General features: G+C 39.7%; 1 protein-coding gene across 1 annotated transcript in view; it reads right to left on the bottom strand.

Annotated features, from left to right (window-relative positions):
- LOC120935607 (hornerin-like) overlaps positions 1-16,136 on the bottom strand; it is a 332,059-nt gene that overhangs the window by 230,846 nt on the left and 85,077 nt on the right. The window contains exons 27-35 of the mRNA XM_040347655.1: positions 14,436-14,477; positions 13,202-13,243; positions 11,535-11,576; positions 9,926-9,967; positions 8,691-8,732; positions 7,024-7,065; positions 5,404-5,445; positions 4,172-4,213; positions 2,494-2,535 (exon numbers count right to left, since the gene is read on the bottom strand). Coding sequence (XP_040203589.1) covers positions 2,494-2,535; positions 4,172-4,213; positions 5,404-5,445; positions 7,024-7,065; positions 8,691-8,732; positions 9,926-9,967; positions 11,535-11,576; positions 13,202-13,243; positions 14,436-14,477 — 378 coding nt within the window. The remainder of the gene's footprint in view (positions 1-2,493; positions 2,536-4,171; positions 4,214-5,403; positions 5,446-7,023; positions 7,066-8,690; positions 8,733-9,925; positions 9,968-11,534; positions 11,577-13,201; positions 13,244-14,435; positions 14,478-16,136) is intronic.

The following is a 16,136-nucleotide window of genomic DNA, read 5'->3' on the forward strand; positions in this document are numbered from 1 at the left end:
TGGTGCAAGTACAGCATGGCGCTCTGGTGGTGCGGGTACAGTGTGGCGCTCTGGTGGTGCGGGTACAGTGTGGCGCTCTGGTGGTGCGGGTACAGAAAGGCACTCTGGTGGTGCGGGTACAGTGTGGCGCTATGGTGGTGCGGGTACAGTGTGGCGCTCTGGTGGTGCGGGTACAGCATGGCGCTCTGGTGGTGCGGGTACAGCATGGCGCTCTGGTGGTGCGGGTACAGTGTGGCGCTCTGGTGGTGCGGGTACAGTGTGGCTCTCTGGTGGTGCGGGTACAGCGTGGCTCTATCTGGTGGTGCTGGGGCTATTAGTTCCCCCAGCACAGTCCTCTTTCTATTTCCATGTCCCCTGTAGTACTGTACATGCTTTTTTCTGCGTTTTCTCTTTTTCCCCCCACAAGCAGACAGTAAGATCGATCAATTCCTCATAGAAATCCTCCTTTAGAGGGTTGCTTAAGACAGCTACTAGATTTCTCCAGGCTCAGCAGGCAGAGTGCATGCTGATGACTGTGATCCCCGAGACTACATTTCCCAGGATGCCCCACTAGTTCTTTCTGCTCCACTGTGGGAGGAGAGAAGAAGAAGCAGGAAGCTTTCTTCTCTCCTGTCCCGTGCTGCACAGATATGCCGACATGAGAAAGGGGGAGGAAGGGACATCCTGACAGCGTCCCGCAGCTCCCCCCCCCCACCTCACTGGGCAGACGGTCTGGACACCTATGGCTGGCAGAGCAGTAGTCAATGGTGGGCGAGAGTGGAACTGTCAGCGCGGCTCTGAGGCTGAGCTGTGTGTGAGAGCCGCGCTGACAGTTCCTTTAGATGCCACCCAGTGCGACTGGCGGGTCGGCGGCGGTGATGCTCTTATGCTCACCGGGCCCCCCTGATCCTCACTCAGCTGCGGGCCCCATAGCGCCTGCGTGGGTCGCTATGGTGGTAGTTCCGCCACTGCAGTTGTAAATGCTGTTGCACACATTGTTTACTTTACTTTTACTTAAACAGTTTGTACTTTTTTTAACTCCACGGGTTAATAAAAAAGTGAATTAGGATTATCTACAAATTAGTTGCAGCAGGAGCAAATTGATCTTTGATGCAGAGCCAGCGCCTGTCACTGATGCCCCCCATTCCCCCTCCCTGCAGTGCAGGAGGTAAGTTTGGTCCCTCCTCTGCCTCCGCCTCATCCTGGTCCAGGTTATGATATAGCTAGTAGCAGTTCAACTGGACTTGTTCGGTAATGTTAAAGACGGTTCACCACTCATTCAAGTGGCTTTCCAAGTTCTAATGATTAGGGAACTGTTTAGATGGGTTATAAAACATCTTCAAGTATTTCAGAACTTCTGCAATCTGTTATAACTTAAAGGTAAGATCGCAATATTAGCCTTCAAGTATAATGATTGGAGCTCCGTATTCCCGCTTAAATTACCTATATCCCATTGTTCTATAGTAACACAGCACAGATACAAATTGGCGATTGATCTCCCCACCACATTAGAAGTAGCAAGTTACTTCTAAACTAGTACAAATAACTCAATGAGGGATCGGATTTTTAAGGCACCGCAAAAGATTTATTCATAGAGTAAAATACATCAAATTTATTCTGCAAATGTTAAAAAAGAACCCGAACGTTCCATTACATAAAACTCATCATGTAAAATAGAATATCACATGATTATCATCAGTCATCAATCCACTAGAGGTGAACCGCGGGATCCCTAATTGATGAATGTTACCCCAATGTGTTCAAATTGAAGTTGAACCGTGTTGGTTGATATTCACAGATTTGAGACTCAGCGGGTCCCCTCTAGTGGATTGATGACTTTGAAGATAATCATATGGTCTTTGATTTTACATTGTGTGTTTCATGTTATGAAACCTCTGGGTTCTTTTTTAAATTTTGCACAATAAAATTGATGTATTTTACTCTATAAATATATATTTTAGTTGTGCCTTAAAAATAACTTTATTGCATTAGAATTGTGACACCTTAAAAACTAAATTGCATGGCTGATACATTTAGGTTACTTCCAAACTTAAAGTGGTGAAATGGCTGTAATAAGGTTTTTTAGGCTTATTATTATTTAGAGGGGATCGGTTCCTCCATATTCCATTGCCCTTCCTATCCTGGTTTACAGGGGGAGCATGGGTCCATATGCCCCTGGAGCTTTGGGCCAGGTTGTGATTGCAACCACTGCAACTCCTGTAGCAACACCCCTGTCACCTGCCATACACAAGAAGGAAAAGTCTCCATTTTAAACACCTCCAACATTTCTAGGGGTGCCAGAGCCTCTGCATTCCAGAAGTAGACCCAGCCGCCCCCCTTCCCAGTCCTGATGTCAGTCAAGGACTAAGCTGATCAAATTCAAACATATTTTAAAAAGAAAAAATGTAAAAACAGTATTGATTCCTACTTAAAGGAAAAAATACATGAGCTACCAAAAACTAGCAGTCAATATTTTCTGAATCACTGGCTTTGAAAGGTATGCCAAACACTTACCTTGGTTGCCTGTGGGGTAACTAGAACTATTACCCTGGGAGTCTGGAAGACAATAAGAAAATGCTGTTATAAGCAACATGTGTATTTATATTATTTACCTACATAAAAGTGTAAAAACTATGAAGGTTTTCATTCGTCCAGGTCAGTGCAGGAGTGAGTTCCTCTGGCACTTAAGGTGAAGATGTCAAAGTGCAGCCAAACCCCCTATCCCCACAAGTTTTTTAATTTCACAATACAAAAACAAACAAATACAAATAAGTAGTTTTAGGCTTCCTATACAAGGGAGTTTGTGTGTGGCCAGGGACTGCTGCCAGCAAGAATCAGTAGATTTCTGCTGGCAGTTGTAAATGCTGTTGCACACATTGTTTACTTTACTTTTACTTAAACAGTTTGTACTTTTTTTTAACTCCACAGGTTAATAAAAAAAAATAATTAGGATTACCTACAAATTAGTTGCAGCAGGAGCAAATAGATCTTCGATGCAGAGCCGGCGCCTGTCAATGATGCCCCCCATTCCCCCTCCCCGCAGTGCAGGAGGTAAGTTTGGTCCCTCCTCTGCCTCCACCCCATCCTGGTCCAGGTTATGATAGCTAGTAGCAGTTAAACTGGACTTGTTTGGTAATGTTGAAGATGGTTCACCACTCACTCAAGTAGCTTTCCTAGTTCTAATGATTAGGGAACTGCTTGGATGGGTTGTAAAACATCTTCAAGTATTTCAGAACTTCTGCAATCTGTTATAACTTAAAGGTAAGATTAGCCTTCAAATATAATGATTGGAGCTCCGTATTCCCGCCTATATTACCTCTATCACATTGTTCTATAGTAACACAGCACAGATACAAATTGGCGATTGATCTCCCCACCACATTAGAAGTAGCAAGTTACTTCTAAACTAGTACAAATAACTCATTGAGGGATCAGATTTTTAAGGCACCGCAAAAGATGTATTCATAGAGTAAAATATATCAAATTTATTAAGCGAATGTTAAAAAAGAACCTGAACGTTCCATTTTATAAAACTCACCATGTAAAATAGAATATCACATGATAATCATCAGTTATCAATCCACTAGAGGTGAGCCACGGGATCCCCAATTGATGAATGTTACCCCAATGTGTTCAAATTGAAGTTGAACCGCGTTGGTTGGTATTCACAGATTTGAGACTCAGCAGGTCCCCTCTAGAGGATTGATGACTTTGATGATAATCATATGATCTTTGATTTTACATTGTGTGTTTGATGTTATGGAACCTCCGGGTTCTTTTTTAAATTTTGCACAATAAAATTGATGTATTTTACTCTATAAATATATCTTTTGGTTGTGCCATAAAAATAACTATAATGACGGATGGGATTTTAAAGGCACCACAAAAGATTTATTCATAGAGTAAAATACATGAATTTTACTTTGCAGCATTTAAAAAAGAACCCGAAGGTTCCATTACATAAAACTCAAAATGTAAAATAGACTATCACATGATTATCGTCAAAGTCATCAATCCATTAGAGGTGACCCGCGGAATCCTTAATTAATGAACGCTACCCCAATGGGTACAAATTGAAGTTTAAAGACGTTGGGTGGTATTCACAGATTTGAGGAAAAATACATGAGCTGCGAAATACTAGCAGTCAATATTTTCTGAATCACTGACTTTGAAAAGTATGCAGAACACTTACTTTGTTGGTTTGTGTCGACATCATAACCAGAACCCTGGGAACCTGGAACACATTAAGAAAATGTTGTTATAAGCAACATGTTTATTTATATATCTTACCTACATAAAAGTGTAAAAACTATGAAGGTTTTCATTTGTTTAGTTCAGTGCAAGAATACGTTCCTCTGGCACTTAAGGTGAGGATATCATAGAGCACCCCAACCCCCTATCCCCACAAGTTTTTTAATTTCATGATACAAAAACAAACAAATACAAATAAATAGTTTTAGGCTACCTACACAAGGGAGTTTGTATTTGGCCAGGGACTGCTGCCAGCAAGAATCATTAGATTTCTGCTGGCAGCTGTAAATGTTGTTGCACACATTGTTTACTTTTACTTAAACAGTTTGTACTTTTTTTAACTCCACGGATTAATAGAAAAATGAAATAGGATTATCTACAAATTAGTTGCAGCAGGAGCAAATCGATTTTTGATGTAGAGCCAGCGGCTATCACTGATGCCCCGCTGCCCCTCCCAGCAGTGCAGTAGGTAAGTTTGGTCCCTCCTCTGCCTCTGCCCCATCCTGGTCCAGGTGATGATATAGCTAGTAGCAGGTCAATTCAACTTTTTTGGTAATGCTGAAGATGGTTCACCACTCACTCAAGTGGCTTTCCTAGTTCTAATGATTAGAGAAGAGGGAACTGCTTGGATGGGTTGCAAAACATCTTCAAGTATTTCAGAACTTCTACAATCTGTTATCACGTAAAGGCAAGATCGCAAGATTAGCCTTCAAGTATAATGATTGTAGCTCCGTATTCCCATCTGTATTACCTCTATCCCATTGTTCTATAGTACCACAGCATAGATACAAATTGGCGATTGATCTCCCCACCACATAAGAAATAGCAAGTTTCTTGAAAAATAGTAGAATAAGCTTAATGACGGATGGGATTTTTAAGGCATCGCAAAAGATTTATTCATAAAAGTAAAATACATCAATTGTATTTTGCAAAATTTAAAAAAGAACCCGAAGGTTCTATTACATAAAACTCACAATGTAAAATATACTATCACATGATTATCATGAAAGTCATCATTCCGTTAGAGGTGACCCGCGGAATCCCTAATTAATGAATGCTACCCCAATGTGTTCAAATTAAAGTTGAACCACGTTGGGTGGTATTCACAGATGTGAGACTCAGCGGGTCCCCTCTAGTGGATTGATGACTTTGAAAAGTATGCAGAACACTTACTTTCTTGGTTTGTGTTGGCATCAGAACCAGAAGGTGGGGAACCTGGAACACATTAAGAAAATGTTGTTATAAGCAACATGTGTATTTATATATTTTACCTACATAAAAGTGTAAAAACTATGAAGGTTTTCATTTGTTCAGTTCAGTGCAAGAATAAGTTCCTCTGGCACTTAAGGTGAAGATGTCATAGTGCAGCCAAACCCCCTATCCCCACAAGGTTTTTCATTTTACGATACAAAAACAAACAAATACAAATAAGTCGTTTTAGGCTTCCTATACAAGGGAGTTTGTGTGTGGCCAGGGACTGCTGCCAGCAAGAATCAGTAGATTTCTGCTGGCAGTTGTAAATGCTGTTGCACACATTGTTTACTTTACTTTTATTTAAACAGTTTGTACTTTTTTTAACTCCACGGGTTAATAAAAAAGTGAATTAGGATTATCTACAAATTAGGAGCAGGAGCAAGTTGATCTTTGATGCAAGGTAAGGTAAGATCGCAAGATTAGCCTTCAAGTATAATGATTGGAGCTCCGTATTCCCGCTTAAATTACCTATATCCCATTGTTCTATAGTAACACAGCACAGATACAAATTGGCGATTGATCTCCCCACCACATTAGAAGTAGCACATTACTTCTAAACTAGTACAAATAACTCAATGAGGGATCAGATTTTTAAGGCACCGCAAAAGATTTATTCATAGAGTAAAATACATCAAATTTATTCTGCAAATGTTAAAAAAGAACCCGAACGTTCCATTACATAAAACTCATCATGTAAAATAGAATATCACATGATTATCATCAGTCATCAATCCACCAGAGGTGAACCGCGGGATCCCTAATTGATGAATGTTACCCCAATGTGTTCAAATTGAAGTTGAACCGCGTTGGTTGATACTCACAGATTTGAGACTCAGCGGGTCCCCTCTAGTGGATTGATGACTTTGAAGATAATCATATGGTCTTTGATTTTACATTGTGTGTTTCATGTTATGAAACCTCTGGGTTCTTTTTTAAATTTTGCACAATAAAATTGATGTATTTTACTCTATAAATATATCTTTTAGTTGTGCCTTAAAAATAACTTTATTGCATTAGAATTGTGACACCTTAAAAACTAAATTGCATGGCTGATACATTTAGGTTACTTCCAAACTTAAAGTGGTGAAATGGCTGTAATAAGGTTTTTTAGGCTTATTATTATTTAGAGGGGATCGGTTCCTCCATATGCCATTGCCCTTCCTATCCTGGTTTACAGAGGGAGCATGGGTCCATATGCCCCTGGAGCCTGGGGCCAGGTTGTGATTGCAACCACTGCAACTCCTGTAGCAACACCCCTGTCACCTGCCATACACAAGAAGGAAAAGTCTCCATTTTAAACACCTCCAACATTTCTAGGGGTGCCAGAGCCTCTGCATTCCAGAAGTAGAACCAGCCGCCCCCCTTCCCAGTCCTGATGTCAGTCAAGGACTAAGCTGATCAAATTCAAACATATTTTAAAAAGAAAAAATGTAAAAACAGTATTGATTCCTACTTAAAGGAAAAAATACATGAGCTACCAAAAACTAGCAGTCAATATTTTCTGAATCACTGGCTTTGAAAGGTATGCCAAACACTTACCTTGGTTGCCTGTGGGGTAACTAGAACTATTACCCTGGGAGTCTGGAAGACAATAAGAAAATGCTGTTATAAGCAACATGTGTATTTATATTATTTACCTACATAAAAGTGTAAAAACTATGAAGGTTTTCATTCGTCCAGGTCAGTGCAGGAGTGAGTTCCTCTGGCACTTAAGGTGAAGATGTCATAATGCACCCCAACCCCCTATCCCCACAAGTTTTTTAATTTCACAATACAAAAACAAACAAATACAAATAAGTAGTTTTAGGCTACCCACACAAAGGAGTTTGTGTGTGGCCAGGGACTGCTGCCAGCAAGAATCAGTAGATTTCTGCTGGCAGTTGTAAATGCTGTTGCACACATTGTTTACTTTACTTTTACTTAAACAGTTTGTACTTTTTTTAACTCCACAGGTTAATAAAAAAAATAATTAGGATTACCTACAAATTAGTTGCAGCAGGAGCAAATAGATCTTCGATGCAGAGCCGGTGCCTGTCACTGATGCCCCCCATTCCCCCTCCCCGCAGTACAGGAGGTAAGTTTGATCCCTCCTCTGCCTCCACCCCATCCTGGTCCAGGTTATGATATAGCTAGTAGTAGTTAAACTGGACTTGTTTGGTAATGTTGAAGATGGTTCACCACTCACTCAAGTGGCTTTCCTAGTTCTAATGATTAGGGAACTGCTTGGATGGGTTGTAAAACATCTTCAAGTATTTCAGAACTTCTGCAATCTGTTATAACTTAAAGGTAAGATTAGCCTTCAAATATAATGATTGGAGCTCCGTATTCCCGCCTATATTACCTCTATCACATTGTTCTATAGTAACACAGCACAGATACAAATTGGCGATTGATCTCCCCACCACATTAGAAGTAGCAAGTTACTTCTAAACTAGTACAAATAACTCATTGAGGGATCAGATTTTTAAGGCACCGCAAAAGATGTAAAATATATCAAATTTATTAAGCGAATGTTAAAAAAGAACCTGAACGTTCCATTTGATAAAACTCACCATGTAAAATAGAATATCACATGATAATCATCAGTTATCAATCCACTAGAGGTGAGCCACGGGATCCCCAATTGATGAATGTTACCCCAATGTGTTCAAATTGAAGTTGAACTGCGTTGGTTGGTATTCACAGATTTGAGACTCAGCAGGTCCCCTCTAGAGGATTGATGACTTTGATGATAATCATATGATCTTTGATTTTACATTGTGTGTTTGATGTTATGGAACCTCCAGGTTCTTTTTTAAATTTTGCACAATAAAATTGATGTATTTTACTCTATAAATATATCTTTTGGTTGTGCCATAAAAATAACTATAATGACGGATGGGATTTTAAAGGCACCACAAAAGATTTATTCATAGAGTAAAATACATGAAATTTACTTTGCAGCATTTAAAAAAGAACCCGAAGGTTCCATTACATAAAACTCACAATGTAAAATAGACTATCACATGATTATCGTCAAAGTCATCAATCCATTAGAGGTGACCCGCGGAATCCTTAATTAATGAACGCTACCCCAATGGGTACAAATTGAAGTTTAAAGACGTTGGGTGGTATTCACAGATTTGAGGAAAAATACATGAGCTGCGAAATACTAGCAGTCAATATTTTCTGAATCACTGACTTTGAAAAGTATGCAGAACACTTACTTTGTTGGTTTGTGTCGACATCATAACCAGAACCCTGGGAACCTGGAACACATTAAGAAAATGTTGTTATAAGCAACATGTTTATTTATATATCTTACCTACATAAAAGTGTAAAAACTATGAAGGTTTTCATTTGTTTAGTTCAGTGCAAGAATACGTTCCTCTGGCACTTAAGGTGAGGATATCATAGAGCACCCCAACCCCCTATCCCCACAATTTTTTTTTAATTTCTTGATACAAAAACAAACAAATACAAATAAATAGTTTTAGGCTACCTACACAAGGGAGTTTGTATTTGGCCAGGGACTGCTGCCAGCAAGAATCATTAGATTTCTGCTGGCAGCTGTAAATGTTGTTGCACACATTGTTTACTTTTACTTAAACAGTTTGTACTTTTTTTTAACTCCACGGATTAATATAAAAATTAAATAGGATTATCTACAAATTAGTTGCAGCAAGAGCAAATCGATTTTTGATGTAGAGCCAGCCGCTGTCACTGATAACCCGCTGCCCCTCCCAGCAGTGCAGTAGGTAAGTTTGGTCCCTCCTCTGCTTCTGCCCCATCCTGATCCAGGTGATGATATAGCTAGTAGCAGGTCAACTCAACTTTTTTGGTAATGCTGAAGATGGTTCACCACTCAGTCAAATGGCTTTCCTAGTTCTAATGATTAGAGAAGAGGAAACTGCTTGGATGGGTTGCAAAACATCTTCAAGTATTTCAGAACTTCTACAATCTGTTATCACGTAAAGGCAAGATCGCTAGATTAGCCTTCAAGTATAATGATTGTAGCTCCGTATTCCCATCTGTATTACCTCTATCCCATTGTTCTATAGTACCACAGCATAGATACAAATTGGCGATTGATCTCCCCACCACATAAGAAATAGCAAGTTTCTTGAAAAATAGTAGAATAAGCTTAATGACGGATGGGATTTTTAAGGCATCGCAAAAGATTTATTCATAGAGTAAAATACATCAATTGTATATTGCAAAATTTAAAAAAAGAACCCGAAGGTTCTATTACATAAAACTCACAATGTAAAATATACTATCACATGATTATCATGAAAGTCATCATTCCGTTAGAGGTGACCCGTGGAATCCCTAATTAATGAATGCTACCCCAATGTGTTCAAATTGAAGTTGAACCACGTTGGGTGGTATTCACAGATGTGAGACTCAGCGGGTCCCCTCTAGTGGATTGATGACTTTGAAAAGTATGCAGAACACTTACTTTCTTGGTTTGTGTTGGCATCAGAACCAGAAGGTGGGGAACCTGGAACACATTAAGAAAATGTTGTTATAAGCAACATGTGTATTTATATATTTTACCTACATAAAAGTGTAAAAACTATGAAGGTTTTCATTTGTTCAGTTCAGTGCAAGAATAAGTTCCTCTGGCACTTAAGGTGAAGATGTCATAGTGCAGCCAAACCCCCTATCCCCATTTTACGTTACAAAAACAAACAAATACAAATAAGTCGTTTTAGGCTTCCTATACAAGGGAGTTTGTGTGTGGCCAGGGACTGCTGCCAGCAAGAATCAGTAGATTTCTGCTGTCAGTTGTAAATGCTGTTGCACACATTGTTTACTTTACTTTTATTTAAACAGTTTGTACTTTTTTTAACTCCACGGGTTAATAAAAAAGTGAATTAGGATTATCTACAAATTAGGAGCAGGAGCAAGTTGATCTTTGATGCAAGGTAAGGTAAGATCGCAAGATTAGCCTTCAAGTATAATGATTGGAGCTCCGTATTCCCGCTTAAATTACCTATATCCCATTGTTCTATAGTAACACAGCACAGATACAAATTGGCGATTGATCTCCCCACCACATTAGAAGTAGCACATTACTTCTAAACTAGTACAAATAACTCAATGAGGGATCAGATTTTTAAGGCACCGCAAAAGATTTATTCATAGAGTAAAATACATCAAATTTATTCTGCAAATGTTAAAAAAGAACCCGAACGTTCCATTACATAAAACTCATCATGTAAAATAGAATATCACATGATTATCATCAGTCATCAATCCACCAGAGGAGAACCGCGGGATCCCTAATTGATGAATGTTACCCCAATGTGTTCAAATTGAAGTTGAACCGCGTTGGTTGATACTCACAGATTTGAGACTCAGCGGGTCCCCTCTAGTGGATTGATGACTTTGAAGATAATCATATGGTCTTTGATTTTACATTGTGTGTTTCATGTTATGAAACCTCTGGGTTCTTTTTTAAATTTTGCACAATAAAATTGATGTATTTTACTCTATAAATATATCTTTTAGTTGTGCCTTAAAAATAACTTTATTGCATTAGAATTGTGACACCTTAAAAACTAAATTGCATGGCTGATACATTTAGGTTACTTCCAAACTTAAAGTGGTGAAATGGCTGTAATAAGGTTTTTTAGGCTTATTATTATTTAGAGGGGATCGGTTCCTCCATATGCCATTGCCCTTCCTATCCTGGTTTACAGAGGGAGCATGGGTCCATATGCCCCTGGAGCCTGGGGCCAGGTTGTGATTGCAACCACTGCAACTCCTGTAGCAACACCCCTGTCACCTGCCATACACAAGAAGGAAAAGTCTCCATTTTAAACACCTCCAACATTTCTAGGGGTGCCAGAGCCTCTGCATTCCAGAAGTAGAACCAGCCGCCCCCCCTTCCCAGTCCTGATGTCAGTCAAGGACTAAGCTGATCAAATTCAAACATATTTTAAAAAGAAAAAATGTAAAAACAGTATTGATTCCTACTTAAAGGAAAAAATACATGAGCTACCAAAAACTAGCAGTCAATATTTTCTGAATCACTGGCTTTGAAAGGTATGCCAAACACTTACCTTGGTTGCCTGTGGGGTAACTAGAACTATTACCCTGGGAGTCTGGAAGACAATAAGAAAATGCTGTTATAAGCAACATGTGTATTTATATTATTTACCTACATAAAAGTGTAAAAACTATGAAGGTTTTCATTTGTCCAGGTCAGTGCAGGAGTGAGTTCCTCTGGCACTTAAGGTGAAGATGTCATAATGCACCCCAACCCCCTATCCCCACAAGTTTTTTAATTTCACAATACAAAAACAAACAAATACAAATAAGTAGTTTTAGGCTACCCACACAAAGGAGTTTGTGTGTGGCCAGGGACTGCTGCCAGCAAGAATCAGTAGATTTCTGCTGGCAGTTGTAAATGCTGTTGCACACATTGTTTACTTTACTTTTACTTAAACAGTTTGTACTTTTTTTAACTCCACAGGTTAATAAAAAAAATAATTAGGATTACCTACAAATTAGTTGCAGCAGGAGCAAATAGATCTTCGATGCAGAGCCGGTGCCTGTCACTGATGCCCCCCATTCCCCCTCCCCGCAGTACAGGAGGTAAGTTTGATCCCTCCTCTGCCTCCACCCCATCCTGGTCCAGGTTATGATATAGCTAGTAGTAGTTAAACTGGACTTGTTTGGTAATGTTGAAGATGGTTCACCACTCACTCAAGTGGCTTTCCTAGTTCTAATGATTAGGGAACTGCTTGGATGGGTTGTAAAACATCTTCAAGTATTTCAGAACTTCTGCAATCTGTTATAACTTAAAGGTAAGATTAGCCTTCAAATATAATGATTGGAGCTCCGTATTCCCGCCTATATTACCTCTATCACATTGTTCTATAGTAACACAGCACAGATACAAATTGGCGATTGATCTCCCCACCACATTAGAAGTAGCAAGTTACTTCTAAACTAGTACAAATAACTCATTGAGGGATCAGATTTTTAAGGCACCGCAAAAGATGTAAAATATATCAAATTTATTAAGCGAATGTTAAAAAAGAACCTGAACGTTCCATTTTATAAAACTCACCATGTAAAATAGAATATCACATGATAATCATCAGTTATCAATCCACTAGAGGTGAGCCACGGGATCCCCAATTGATGAATGTTACCCCAATGTGTTCAAATTGAAGTTGAACTGCGTTGGTTGGTATTCACAGATTTGAGACTCAGCAGGTCCCCTCTAGAGGATTGATGACTTTGATGATAATCATATGATCTTTGATTTTACATTGTGTGTTTGATGTTATGGAACCTCCAGGTTCTTTTTTAAATTTTGCACAATAAAATTGATGTATTTTACTCTATAAATATATCTTTTGGTTGTGCCATAAAAATAACTATAATGACGGATGGGATTTTAAAGGCACCACAAAAGATTTATTCATAGAGTAAAATACATGAAATTTACTTTGCAGCATTTAAAAAAGAACCCGAAGGTTCCATTACATAAAACTCACAATGTAAAATAGACTATCACATGATTATCGTCAAAGTCATCAATCCATTAGAGGTGACCCGCGGAATCCTTAATTAATGAACGCTACCCCAATGGGTACAAATTGAAGTTTAAAGACGTTGGGTGGTATTCACAGATTTGAGGAAAAATACATGAGCTGCGAAATACTAGCAGTCAATATTTTCTGAATCACTGACTTTGAAAAGTATGCAGAACACTTACTTTGTTGGTTTGTGTCGACATCATAACCAGAACCCTGGGAACCTGGAACACATTAAGAAAATGTTGTTATAAGCAACATGTTTATTTATATATCTTACCTACATAAAAGTGTAAAAACTATGAAGGTTTTCATTTGTTTAGTTCAGTGCAAGAATACGTTCCTCTGGCACTTAAGGTGAGGATATCATAGAGCACCCCAACCCCCTATCCCCACAATTTTTTTTTAATTTCTTGATACAAAAACAAACAAATACAAATAAATAGTTTTAGGCTACCTACACAAGGGAGTTTGTATTTGGCCAGGGACTGCTGCCAGCAAGAATCATTAGATTTCTGCTGGCAGCTGTAAATGTTGTTGCACACATTGTTTACTTTTACTTAAACAGTTTGTACTTTTTTTTAACTCCACGGATTAATATAAAAATTAAATAGGATTATCTACAAATTAGTTGCAGCAAGAGCAAATCGATTTTTGATGTAGAGCCAGCCGCTGTCACTGATAACCCGCTGCCCCTCCCAGCAGTGCAGTAGGTAAGTTTGGTCCCTCCTCTGCTTCTGCCCCATCCTGGTCCAGGTGATGATATAGCTAGTAGCAGGTCAACTCAACTTTTTTGGTAATGCTGAAGATGGTTCACCACTCAGTCAAATGGCTTTCCTAGTTCTAATGATTAGAGAAGAGGAAACTGCTTGGATGGGTTGCAAAACATCTTCAAGTATTTCAGAACTTCTACAATCTGTTATCACGTAAAGGCAAGATCGCTAGATTAGCCTTCAAGTATAATGATTGTAGCTCCGTATTCCCATCTGTATTACCTCTATCCCATTGTTCTATAGTACCACAGCATAGATACAAATTGGCGATTGATCTCCCCACCACATAAGAAATAGCAAGTTTCTTGAAAAATAGTAGAATAAGCTTAATGACGGATGGGATTTTTAAGGCATCGCAAAAGATTTATTCATAGAGTAAAATACATCAATTGTATTTTGCAAAATTTAAAAAAGAACCCGAAGGTTCTATTACATAAAACTCACAATGTAAAATATACTATCACATGATTATCATGAAAGTCATCATTCCGTTAGAGGTGACCCGTGGAATCCCTAATTAATGAATGCTACCCCAATGTGTTCAAATTGAAGTTGAACCACGTTGGGTGGTATTCACAGATGTGAGACTCAGCGGGTCCCCTCTAGTGGATTGATGACTTTGAAAAGTATGCAGAACACTTACTTTCTTGGTTTGTGTTGGCATCAGAACCAGAAGGTGGGGAACCTGGAACACATTAAGAAAATGTTGTTATAAGCAACATGTGTATTTATATATTTTACCTACATAAAAGTGTAAAAACTATGAAGGTTTTCATTTGTTCAGTTCAGTGCAAGAATAAGTTCCTCTGGCACTTAAGGTGAAGATGTCATAGTGCAGCCAAACCCCCTATCCCCATTTTACGTTACAAAAACAAACAAATACAAATAAGTCGTTTTAGGCTTCCTATACAAGGGAGTTTGTGTGTGGCCAGGGACTGCTGCCAGCAAGAATCAGTAGATTTCTGCTGTCAGTTGTAAATGCTGTTGCACACATTGTTTACTTTACTTTTACTTAAACAGTTTGTACTTTTTTTAACTCCACGGGTTAATAAAAAAGTGAATTAGGATTATCTACAATTTAGTTGCAGCAGGAGCAAATTGATCTTTGATGCAGAGCCAGCGCCTGTCACTGATGCCCCCCATTCCCCCTCCCCGCAGTGCAGTAGGCAAGTTTGGTCCCTCCTCTGTCTCCGCCTCATCCTGGTCCAGGTTATGATATAGCTAGTAGCAGTTCAACTGGACTTGTTCGGTAATGTTAAAGACGGTTCACCACTCATTCAAGTGGCTTTCCAAGTTCTAATGATTAGGGAACTGTTTAGATGGGTTGTAAAACATCTTCAAGTATTTCAGAACTTCTGCAATCTGTTATAACTTAGGCCGAGTACTCACGACCAAACATGTTCGCTCGAAATGTCCGACGGGCTGTTTCCGGCGTACAAGGCTGTTTTTTCATTTGGCCCGCTGGCTTGTACACACCAGCGGACCATATTTCCCTGCGGACCTGAACGCGTGCACGTAATCCACGTTTGACGTCACTATAAAGGGAAAGGCCAAAGTCAATGGCGACGCCCTCTGTTCCGCTTTTGCTAGTTACGGCTTTGCTCGTGTTAGTGAAGGTTTGGTTAGAGCTGATTCGCGCTTCTCGGTCTCCAGGCTTTAGCAGGTAGTATTTTCTCGTTCAGTGCGTGTGCTTGTGGGTACGTAGTTGGCATTCGGGTACAGGCGTGCAGTTCGTTCTGCTTTGCAGTTTCGTACTGTGCGTTCGTATCTGTGTGTCGTGCGTTCTTTGCAGGTACCGCTGGATTTGATTGTGCTTTCTGTTGGAGTGTGTTCTTGACTGACCAGCCGGCCGGTTTGAAGCCATGATGGAGCAGCAGCGTCAATTTTCGCGAGTTGGTGCTGTTTATGGGATGGCTGCTGGATATGTTCATTATTCCAGTACTTTGGCCAGAAACAGGGGGCGGAGGCGTTTCTGGACCAAGAATTGGTTGCGCCAGCGTGACCAGTTCTCACATATGCCTCTGCTTAGGGAAATCCAGGAGAATAATCCTAATGACTATAGGAATTTTCTCCGCATGACGGACCCCGTATTCAACAGTCTGCTGGATCTTCTGTCCCCCTATATCATGAGGCAGGACACTGTGATGCGCCAAGCCATCACGGCCGAGCAGAGGCTTATTGCCACGTTGCGGTACCTGGCGACTGGGAGGAGCCTGCAGGACCTCAAGTTCTCGACAGGCATCTCTCCGAAGGCGCTTGGGGTCATCATACCGGACACGTGTGCTGCCATCATCAAAGTTCTGCACGAGGAGTATATTAAGGTAAGTTCCCTCATTTTAACCTC

This window comes from Rana temporaria, chromosome 4, assembly GCF_905171775.1.
Source record: "Rana temporaria chromosome 4, aRanTem1.1, whole genome shotgun sequence".
NCBI lineage: Eukaryota > Metazoa > Chordata > Amphibia > Anura > Ranidae > Rana > Rana temporaria.